Below are 11,749 nucleotides of genomic sequence, written 5' to 3' on the forward strand. Positions count from 1 at the left end.
GCTGATCTTACAAGCTATTTTCAAAACAATCTAGAAAACATTTGGAAACATCTGGAATGGGGGTCTCTGGCATTCAGATGGGGGGGCCGTGACCAAATACATATTAACTTGACATGACAAATTTGAGAACCACTGCGGTACAGTCCCTGCATAACCCCTGTATAGTCCCTCTCTCACTTTTCTTTCTCACTTCCTCTACCATTTGTCCCTCATGGCTTCCCATACTCTCGAGCGCCTCATGTCAGTGGTTACGTCATCAGCCAGTTCCTCTCCACAGTTGCCTGCAGGCATTATGTACATGGGCTCGTACCCAGACATGCATGTGTGGCTATCCTACCTTCTCTACAATGTATGACGAGGCTTAACCGCACCCAATGACCTACAGGCTGGCACATTCCAACATGCAAGCCAGCCTTGCTACGTGAGGATGAAGGCTGTGTATTGGCTGCTAAATGTGACCCAGTCACTGAGAGAGAAACTTCCTTGTTTGAGTTGGAAGGAGAATTTTTAGCTGTCATGGTATGCTATGCCTGACATTTGCTCGATTATTACATGGTTCATGCCGGTGAGTACGTAGTTGTGTGCTTGTTTTTACAATAAATTGGTTTACAAGTTTACATTTCATGTGTTATTACTATGTTTACTAACATATTATACATGGATGCTAACATGTCACGTAATGCCAGTCCTACATTGCAGTACATGCAGCTATGCACCGATAGCAATAAAACGATGTAAATTACAGTCTCACTGGTCACGATGCAACATGATTTGTGACTTAACCCTTAAGCCCTATTTTATACTTTGGCTATTCAAAAATAGCCGATCTACAAGCTCACAACGCGAAGTGGTTCATTGTTTTGTTTCTGTATCAATTTTCAGTGTGCCTTCTGTTGAAGAAGCAAGGCTGGCATAATGAATGACGTTACAAATCCCTGGAGATGAAAGTTATGAACAGATGTTGGAAACCACAATCTGATTAGCCTGGGTGAAGATCCACGTACACTACGTGTATATTCTGATCCGAATCAAGTTGTATCCTGAAACAATGGAGGCTCCGAAGATGGAAAAACAAGGCACTGGACTGTCAGATATCCTTAAGATTCTGAGCGAGGTGCCAAAGGAACGTCTACTAAGCCTGACGTTCCAGTTGGGTAAGAGCCCTGAAGAAGATTTAGTGCATACTTTGTGTCTCATGCTGCTTCGGAGAGACACACAGGTCCAGGAGCAACTCCAGATGCTAAAGGATAGCAGCCTTGCTAACTACCTGGCTGACAAGTGGCACGCAAGCGGTGGCAAGCTGGACGCCTTCCAAGTTCAATGTGCTGCTCACTGTCCGGAGGAGTCTACAGGTCACGGGGCGGTGGAGCTGGCCAGGGTTTTCAAAGTGCTGTGCAATTTGGGTTTGTGTGATCAATCGTTGAGAGACCTGGCCTATAAGAAAGCCATTTCCGCAAACTGCCAGAAAACAAGTGATCGCCAGCACTTGGAATACGGCTGTTTAGATCAGCTAAGAGAAGAGGCTAAGTTAGTCTGTGGACCCCAAGTTGCAGAGTGGATGTGGAACGACGTCCTTAGGTTTTACGATGAACTCCCAGGGGTTTTGGACAAAGACAAGATTGCATCTTTGAAACTGTCTTCTGTGGATCCATCAGATCTGCCTAGCCCTTTACATGACAGCTATTCCATCGACTCCTATCCTACCCACCTAGAGATTAGTCTTCCCTCAACTGCCAGGTTTGACAGAACTACTTCAGCAACACTGAGCGACCCCCAGCCATCTAACGCCACACACCTTGTTGAAAAAGACGGCCCGGAAACTATGCCGGCTGGGCGTACTGCTTGCTCCACGGAGACTTCCTTGTGTGAATCACATCAAACGGCTCTGGTTAAAGGAGAGAGAGATGTAAACATGGACACTCACGGCTCAGCCACTTTATCAGCAAAAGGTAATAAACTACAGGGTGATATGGCGCAAAATCAGAATCCACAGACCACAGCGCCAACCTTTGAACCCAAGCCAGCACCTGCTGCAGCAAACAAATTTACACCAGAGATCAAAGTTCCAGTGCAGGCATGCGGAGGGGAGCGAAGTACAGAAGAGGAGGAGGAGGAGGAGGAGGAAGAGGAGGAGGATGTGTTTTATTCGTTTGTTATCCTGCACGCGATAGAGGACATCGATATGGCTGAGAGTATGAGAGAAAGACTGGAGTCCTTGGGTGTCAGCGCCGGGGCGACTTTCACCGCAGACTTTGAGGTCCCCGGCAGGGGGACTCTGAAGTGCATCGAGGACGCCATCAACAACTCGGCCTTCACCCTCCTGCTTCTCACGCGCAACTTCAACACCCGCCTGCTGGAGGTGAAGACGGAGACGGCCCTCATCAACTCCATCAATAAGACACACAAGTACAACACCGTCATCCCGCTGCTGCCCCGTGACAACTGCATGCCCCGGGAGAGCCGGCCCATGGTCCTGCAGACCTTCATAGCCTTAGAGGAGAAATACTTTGAGAGAAAGGTCAAAAAATGTCTGTCGTCCGCAAACGTCAACAAGCAGAGGAGGCTGTGGGATGAAGAGCAGAGAGTCAGGCAGCAGGTGAGGCGACAGGAGAGACTGAGGCGCTCTAACGAGCAGCAGAGGCTGTACAACCAGGAGCTCAGGAACGCAAAGTTACTGGAGCAAGAAAAAGTGAGGCTTCACATGGAACAGCTTTACATAGAGCGTTACCCACAGCAGCACTACCCCCACACGGGACCCCAGTTTACAAACGTTCCCAGTGGCTTCATGCCACAGCAGATTGGTGAAGATGGCAGGCTGTGGTCAGGCGGCAACATCCACATAGAGCACGCCAAGTACATCATGATCGGCAATGACTCTCAAATGACGGTGGATTTGGGCGGGGCTACTTGCAGAGAGGATTTGACTGATGATGACTGATGACAAGCTGTAACGTGATGCTGATTCTTATGTAGAGAAGATGTTTTGTGAACACTAAACCAGGGGTCTTCAACGTTTTCAGGCCAAGGACCCCCTAGCTGAGATAGAGATGAAGCAGGGACCCCCTCTATATTGTATAAAATTGTGTTTCAGATAAACTTTTGCTGCTCTTTTTTCCCTCCACACCTATAACTCTTTGCCAAAAATAGCCGATCTACAAGCTCACACTGCGAGGCGTTGTGAGCTTGTAGATCTGCTATTTTTGGCTAAAGTTCTCCTCAGAAAAGGGATGCTAGGGTTCAAGTGGTTAATGTAGGGAAAAAATCCTATCACACAAAGATTTGGCGGACCCCCTGTAGTAACTCTCAGGACCCCCTAGGGGTCCCGGACCCCCTGTTGAAGACCCCTGCACTAAACTCATAGCACATATCTGTGCAGTGGTGGAAAGTAACCCAGTACACTGTAGTAAAGCACAATTGTGAGGTACAGTTTCACGACGCAACGCACTGTGATCTCGTAGATGTGCTACTTTTTAAGATTTAAAAAACAAACAAAAAAACTTGCAAAATAGGTCATTCATAAATGAGTACTTTGACTTTGGTAGCCTACAGGCCAATACTTTTTTACTTTTACTCAAGTGTAATTTTGATCACAGGACTTTTACTTGTAACAGAGTATTTCTACTTTGTGGTAGCCTACTGCTACTTTAACTTAAGTAAAACATCTGAGTACTTCTTCCACCTCTGCATCTGTAACAGTCAATAAGGAACATAGGAAACTTCTCATAAAACATTTTCAGGTTATCACAGGAAAAACAATCATAGATCATTTTAATTAAACAATGGTGTATACAAAAAACTATTAAATAGTCATTAGTGTTGTCGTTGTTATAGTTATTATTATATACAAATACAGCTGTGTTCTTAAATGTACTTTTTGTTCATCAGCTGGCTTAAAGAAATGACCTTGCAATTATCCAACCCCAGCAAATGCAGGTACACACTACACACATATCATACACACACGCACACGCACACTAACCCTAACCCTAACCCTAAGAGAAAAGGACCTGATAAAAAAAAAAGCCAATTGATTCACAGCAGGCTGGGGATATTTCTACTGTGTAGTCCAACTGTTGTCATTCATGTCTCTAAGAGGTTTTACAGTTATATATTTAGCTCAAGAGTGCCATCTACTGGCTTACAACAATACATATATTTTCTGACCTAATTGGTTGTGTGTACCAGCTCCAGGCACTAGGAGGCAGTGTTGATACATGCATCCTATACCGAGTATGGTAAACTGTGGGTAAACTGCTGTGTCATCCATCCAGGTACCCTCACTAGAGATATTGTCAGTAGTCTAAAGTAACTAAATACATTTACTCAAGTACTGTACTTAAGTACAAGTTTTAGGTATTTTTACTTTACTGGAGTATTTCCAATTTTCTGTACTTTTACTACTTCCACTACATCTCAAAGGCAAATATTGTACTTTTACTCCACTACAATTATTTGAAAACTAGTTATTAGTAGCGACGCATTGTGAGCTTGTAGATCTGCTATTTTCTGTTAGTTTAAATAACAAAAGGGTAGACGTAATAAGCTTAGGCATCAGTCAAATACTTATTTTTTCCAGGAATAAAAATCTGTGAACGACTGGAAAAGAATTAACTAATAAACTAAACTAAACTATAGAGAGTGTACGTCCATGTTGGACCCTACATTGAGAAACAGTTATTTAAGTTATAGGGCAGATTTTTATGATGAAATAAATTATCTGACATGTCATTTGACATCATCAGACTTTCTGGAGCAATAGTATCAACAAACCTTCCCCAGTGGAGTGGAGTTGTCCATTCAGTCTCTGTGTGTGTGTGTGTGTGTGTGTGTGTGTGTGTGTGTGTGTGTGTGTGTGTGTGTGTGTGTGTGTGTGTGTGTGTGTGTGTGTGTGTGTGTGTGTGTGTGTGTGTGTGTGTGTGTGTGTGTGTGTGTGTGTGCGTGTGTGTGTGTGTGTGCACGCGCGCGCGTGCGCGTACGTGTGTGGAGGCATTATGGTTTTTCTTTGCCATGTTGGACATTTCAAGGCGTTTTCAAGTATATTTTGATGCCAATTCTTTTGTACTTTTACTCAAGTAAAACTTTGAGTACAGGCCTTTTACTTGTCACAGAGTAGTATATTTCTACATTGTGGTTTTACTTGAAAAAAATGATATGAGTACTTCTTCCACCATTAAGTGTAAGCTTTGTGAAGTTTTGTTTTGAGAAGCATCCGCGCGCATGATTTGATGGATTATGACTGCTCACAACACGTCGTGTTGCTTGTGAGCTTGTTGATTGCAGAGAGACAGTGGATCCCAGGGAAATCAAGAATCTAGCATCATTCTAAACAATATACCATCGAAATAACAATATGTGCATTGAAACTATAGGATACCAGGTAAACAAAGAACCTAGCATCTGTTGAAATAACATGCTAATTCCAATTGGGCCTGGCTGAACTCTAGTACTCACTGATGTAAGATGGTAGTTTCAATAAACATGGGTCCTGGGACAGTGGCCCATAGTTTAGCACATACCTGTTCTGTTGTCCTACGGCAGGATATGCCAGGCATGCCTCTGAGCTCTCTGACACAATAAGACCATCTGAAAATGATAAAGAGAAAACCATAAACATGACCAACTGTACAGCTCCCACAGTCAAATCTACACACAAGAAGGCCAGCGAGCGTATACTGTATCTTCATACATTCATACGACAGGATATTACTCCCCAAGTCTTGTTGCACAAGAATTTCACCAAGACTCTGGGAAATCATGAAATATAGCCGTCAAATGAGTTCCAGCAGTAACCACCTGGAAACCATTGTTTCTGACGGTTCCAGACGACTGAGAGATTTCTGGGATATGGATCAATATGCTGAGGTGGCCCTGTGTTGTTTCAGGCGGGGACGTGTATTTCTTTCCCATTTAGACCTGAGGCCGATTCTACAAATGTCTTCTAAATCCTAACATTTTTCTGAAAAACATATGTTTCTATGTCAGTGGTTCTCAAACCTTTTCATGTCAAGGACCCCCAAAATAAGGACCCCGATATCAACATATTCTGTTCCAGGGACCCCCAGAAGCAAAGATTTGAGTTAAAATGTATATTCAAAGATTAGCCAATATGGGAATAGCATATCTACAAGAGCTTGTATATCTGCTATTTTTGAATAGCCAAAATATAATGGTTAAAGTGGTTAAAATCTAAAATGACACAGATGCTTTCCTGGTTCTAATGGGTTAACCATGTCATTTTAACCATGATCTGGTACCACCCAAATTTAGAACAAACATGGGAAAATTATCATTCCACTGCTCTGCCACCAAAATGTGAAATGCTCTGACACCATCATTAAAAAATGTGTAACACTTGTTTCTTTCAAAATTGGAGGTAAATGTCCCATCCCTGTTTGTATTTTGTTGATGACATGTATTATTGTGTTAATATTTTATGCTATATTGATGAATTGAAAACATACTGTAGGACCACAATGGAAACAAGTCCCCAGGGCGTTTTTGTGTTATCCTTTTAGTTTACATGTCTGACTAATGAAGTATTCAATCAATCAACCAATCTTACCCTCCTGAGATACTGAGATATGAAGCTGTGATAGACACAGAAAAACATGTCCCCATGCAGAACACAGAATATATTTTAGAATTTGTTTGTGGTTAAGTGGCTCAATGGTCAAGTGGATAATTGAGCCATCAGATATGACCACTACCAACTGACACACAAAGCATTATAACGCTTTAAATGGAAAATCACAGAGTCATACATGTTTGTATGTGATTTAGATCTACAGCTGCTCAAAAGTGAATGTCTACATTATAATCTCAAGAATATGATTTAGCCTAAACTCCGATGAGAGAGTTAGGTTAAGAGTAGGCTTTCATAGGATTTGTTTTGAGAAGCGTCCATGCATATGATTTGATGGCTTATGACTGAGAGATAATTAATGGTAACCGGAACGCTCGCCCCAAAACACAGTCGACCCCACTTTTTTTGTGGACTGCTCGCCCCCAGGAGTTCCTGTATTCTTGTAGTTGTTTTACTGAGGTTAAGGTTAGGAATAACTTAAGGGTTAGGCATAGTTTTATTGTGGTTAAGTTTAGGAATAGAGTTAAGTTTAGACGTAGTTTTACTGAGGTTACGATTAGGAATAAGGTTAGGTTTAGGCATAGTTTTACTGAGATTACGATTAGGAATAAGGTTAGGTTTAGGCATAGTTTTACTGAGGTTACGATTAGGAATAAGGTTAGGTTTAGGCATACTGTAGTTTTACTGAGGTTACGATTAGGAATAAGGTTAGGTTTAGGCATAGTTTTACCGAGGTTACTGATTAGGAACAAGGTTAGGTTTAGGCATAGTTTCACTGGAGTTACAGATTGTAGATCTGCTACTTTCGACACAGTTTTTAAGATTTTGAAAAAAAATCACCTATAATAACATGCTCAGAAGTGGCACTTTTATCAAGTTGCACTTCATGGTCCATCTGACACACTTCCGTAATGAGCGGCCTAAATTAGACCCATTAGGCCTCGTGGATCATCATGGTTGATAGAAGCTCCTTCTGGATCCATTAGGATTCTGCCATGTCATCACTTTCAATCCACCATGTCCCTGAGATGACAGGTGGACTGGACACGCACACCCACACCCCCACACACACACACACACACACACACACACACACACACACACACACACACACACACACACACACACACACACACACACACACACACACACACGATATAGAAAGTATCAATACTGCAATGTAGAGTAAAAGTCTGGTAATCAAAATTGACTTGAGTAAAAGTACAAACGTATTGTCATCAAAATATACTTAAAATGCCAACAGTAATATATATATATATATATATATATATATATTACTGTTGGCATTTTAAGTAATATATATATATATATATATATATATATATAGGTAAAAGCCTCATTGAATGGGAACCAATCTCAGAACGGATCATCACAGCCAGGTTCACATCAAAAGGACGGAATATCACATTCATCCAGTGCTACGCTCCCACCAACACTGCTGTCTATGAGGATAAGGATACTTTTTACCAACAACTCCAGGCTGTTTTCCAGAAGGCTCCCAAAAGAGACATTAAGATAGTAATGGGAGATCTGAATGCCAAAATTGGGAAGGAAAACAGGGACTGGAGAGGAACAATGGGGGAAGAAGGACTGGGGCAGATGAACGAGAACGGGCTTCTCTTCGCCAGCTTCTGTGCCCTCAACGAGCTTGTGATTGGAGGCAGTCTCTTCCCACACAAACAAACCCATAAAGCTACATGGATATCCCCTGACCATCACACTGAAAATCAGATTGACCACTTTGCAATAGACAGGAAATGGAGGAGAGTTCTCATGGATGTAAGAGTAAAGAGGGGTGCTGATATTGACTCCGACCACCATCTTCTTGTGGGAGAACTCAAAATGAAACTGGCAGTGAAGAAGAAAGAAGGAAACAGGGTCCTGAGAAGGTTTGAGACAAGGAAACTGAAGGATAATAAAACATGTCAAGAATGGGGAATCCACCTTCGCAACCGGTTCCAAGCCCTAGCAGAAGGAGAAAACATAAACAACAAATGGGAAAGATGCAAGATGGCTATCATTGACACTTGTAAATCCGTCCTGGGCTACAGAGACCCCAGAAGGAAAGACTGGATCACAGATGCAACTTGGAAGGAGATCGAAGCTAGACGTGACATCAAAGCCAAACTCAATCGAGAGACAGACAACAACACCAAGAAACACCTCCGACAAGACTACCAAGAAAAGAACATGATGGTCCGTAAAAGCTGCAAGAGGGACAAGAAAGCACAAATGGAAGAGCTGGCCAATGAAGCTGAGGTAGCAGCTAGAGACAGGAACGCTAAAGAACTGTACAGAATAACCCGTCAGCTGTCTGGGAAAAAACGGACCACGAGCCGGCCTATCAGGGACAAGCAGGGAAACCTTCTCACCAAAGAGTCCCAGCAACTCGAGCGCTGGAAGGAACACTTTGAAGAGGTCCTTAATAGACTCCCCCCAGACACCCCACCAGTCATTGAGGAAGCAGGACAAGACCTAAACATTAACTGTGGTAGGATAACTAAGGAGGAAATAAGGAAAGCCAGCAAAAAACTGAAGCTGGGCAGGGCACCAGGGAAGGATAACATCCCACCAGATGTACTGAAAGCAGACACCAACGCTACCACAGAGATCCTCCATGGGCTTCTCAATGACATCTGGGAAAAAGAGGAGATTCCCAATGACTGGAAAGAGGGGTTAATCGTCACAGTTCCAAAGAAAGGGAATCTCAGTGAATGCAAAAACTGGAGGGGCATCACGCTCCTCTCAGTCCCCAGCAAAATCCTCTGCCGTATCCTCCTAGACAGAATACAAGATCCACTGGACAAGATTTTCAGGAGAGAACAAGCAGGTTTTCGTAAAAATAACTCCTGTACAGACCATATCGCATCACTCAGAATAATTGTCGAACAGTGCATTGAATGGCAGTCTTCGTTATTCATTAACTTTGTCGACTTCGAAAAGGCTTTCGACAGTCTGGACAGAAACACCCTGTGGAAGCTGCTTCGACACTATGGTATACCAATAAAACTGGTCAACATCATCAAATGCATGTATGATGGATTCACAGGTCAAGTCATCTCAAATGGTAAGCTCTCTGACACCCTCCTCATAAAAACAGGAGTACGCCAAGGTTGCCTACTGTCACCCCTCCTCTTCCTAATCGCCATCGACTGGATCATGAAAATGTCAGTGGATGGTCAAAGGACAGGACTACAGTGGAACCCGTTTGAACATCTGGAAGACCTCGATTTTGCAGATGACTTGGCTCTGATCTCAGGAACACATGCACACATCCAACGCAAGACCACCAGATTACATGAACACAGCAAACAGTTAGGACTCAGGATTAATGTTGGGAAGACCAAGGTCATGAGGCTCAATACCAAATCCCTTCAACCGATCACTCTCGAGGAGAAACCCCTGGAAGATGTGGTCGAGTTTGTCTACCTGGGAAGCAACATCAGCACAGATGGAGGAGCTGATAAAGATGTCGAGCTGCGCATCAACAAAGCAAGACACGCTTTCAGAACACTCCGACCTGTATGGCTCTCTTCCCAGCTCTCCAGAAACACAAAAATCAGAATCTTCAATTCAAATGTAAAGTCTGTCCTTCTCTATGGCTGTGAAACCTGGAAAACCACCAAATCAATCACTGATAAACTGCAAGTGTTTATTAACAACTGTCTCAGATACATACTGAGGATTTGGTGGCCCAACAAGATCTCAAATGTAGAACTGTGGAGATGCATGAAACAGGAGCAAATCAACACACAAATCAAATTTAGAAAGTGGGGATGGATCGGCCATACACTTAGAAAGGATCCGAATAATATAGCAAGACAAGCTCTGGACTACAATCCTCAAGGCAAGAGGAAGCCAGGGAGACCAAAATCCAACTGGAGGCGGTCCACACTTGGTGAACTGACCAAGACGGGGACTTCCTGGCAAGAAGTAAAGAACATTGCGCAGAGGAGAGTGAGGTGGAGATCCATGGTGGACGCCCTATGCTCCCAAGGGGGCCAAGAGGATTAAGTCAAAGTAAGTCATATATATATATATATATATATATATATATATATATATATATATATATATATATATATTACTTGTTCACGTATTAGCCTGCTATGTTACTTACTGTAGATTGTAGATAGAGCTGTTTGCTAGACCACACGTGACATGCTAAATGTGTTATTTAGATATTAGATGTTGCTGATGCTTTACCTATCCTCGTTAGCACTGCAATCGTTTTTTTTTTCCTCAAAAGTGTACTTAAGTCCTACAGTAGGCTACTTGAGTAAATGCACTTAGTTACTTTCCACCACTGTGTGTGACTCCACCGAATGACTTCTATAAGGAGTGAGAAGGAGGATGAAGCAGCATGGAATGGATCATCATCGTGAAAATGCCTCATTTGCACCTTCGTACGACGGTGTCGGGCGCACCGACAAAATAGCCGATCTGCAAGCTCACAAGGTGTTGTTAGCTTGCAGATCGGCTATTTTGTAAGCGCGCGATGGATGGATGGATAGATGCGTTACTTATGTCCGTGGTGGAAGTAGCCTTGGATCACAGTCACAGACGGTCATCTGTCATGACCATCTTGGATGATCTTCAAAATTGTGTTTGCACTTTCTCCCTTTTTGGTCCGTACATCTACATACACGTTCATAATTCAAATATAACGTGCTTAACCCATGGCCACGGATGTTGAAATTATGTACGGGCACTCAAAAGTACCCGTATAGTCCGTATTGTTCAATAAAAAGCATTTAATCCAATTGGTGGCTATTTTCTCATTGAGTTATAAATAATGTATCAGAGTGCAATACGCCTCCCAACCGATAGGGTCTTGCAGTCAAAAGCATATGGAGAAAATGGCCACCAATCGGATAAAAATGCGTTTTATTGGACAATACGGAAGATACGGGTACTTTTGAGGGCCCGAACAGTATTATAACATACGTGGCCATGGGATAAGCACTTTATATTTGAAATCCGAACGAGTATGTAGATGTACGGGCCAAAAAAGCCAAAAGTGCAAACACTATGTTGAAAATAATCTATGACCGTCATGTACATCAGGGCTATGGTGGAAGAGTCTGGGTGGAGCGCACATGCGCACTGCGCGCGCTCTCGTCTCCGACGTTCCACAGTGCGGCA

At 43.0% G+C, this 11,749-nt stretch overlaps 1 protein-coding gene across 1 annotated transcript; it reads left to right on the forward strand.

Annotated features, from left to right (window-relative positions):
* The first annotated feature begins 311 nt into the window (after positions 1–311).
* On the forward strand, positions 312–3,913 carry ticam1 (TIR domain containing adaptor molecule 1). The gene is made up of 2 exons (XM_084056624.1): positions 312–565; positions 883–3,913. The coding sequence occupies exon 2, from the start codon at positions 1,049–1,051 to the stop codon at positions 2,936–2,938; it is 1,890 nt and encodes a 629-aa protein (XP_083912750.1). The 5' UTR covers positions 312–565; positions 883–1,048; the 3' UTR covers positions 2,939–3,913.
* The last annotated feature ends 7,836 nt before the right edge of the window (positions 3,914–11,749 follow it).

Source organism: Gymnoscopelus microlampas (assembly GCF_963454915.1).
Source record: "Gymnoscopelus microlampas genome assembly, chromosome: 5".
NCBI classification, from domain to species: Eukaryota; Metazoa; Chordata; class Actinopteri; order Myctophiformes; family Myctophidae; genus Gymnoscopelus; species Gymnoscopelus microlampas.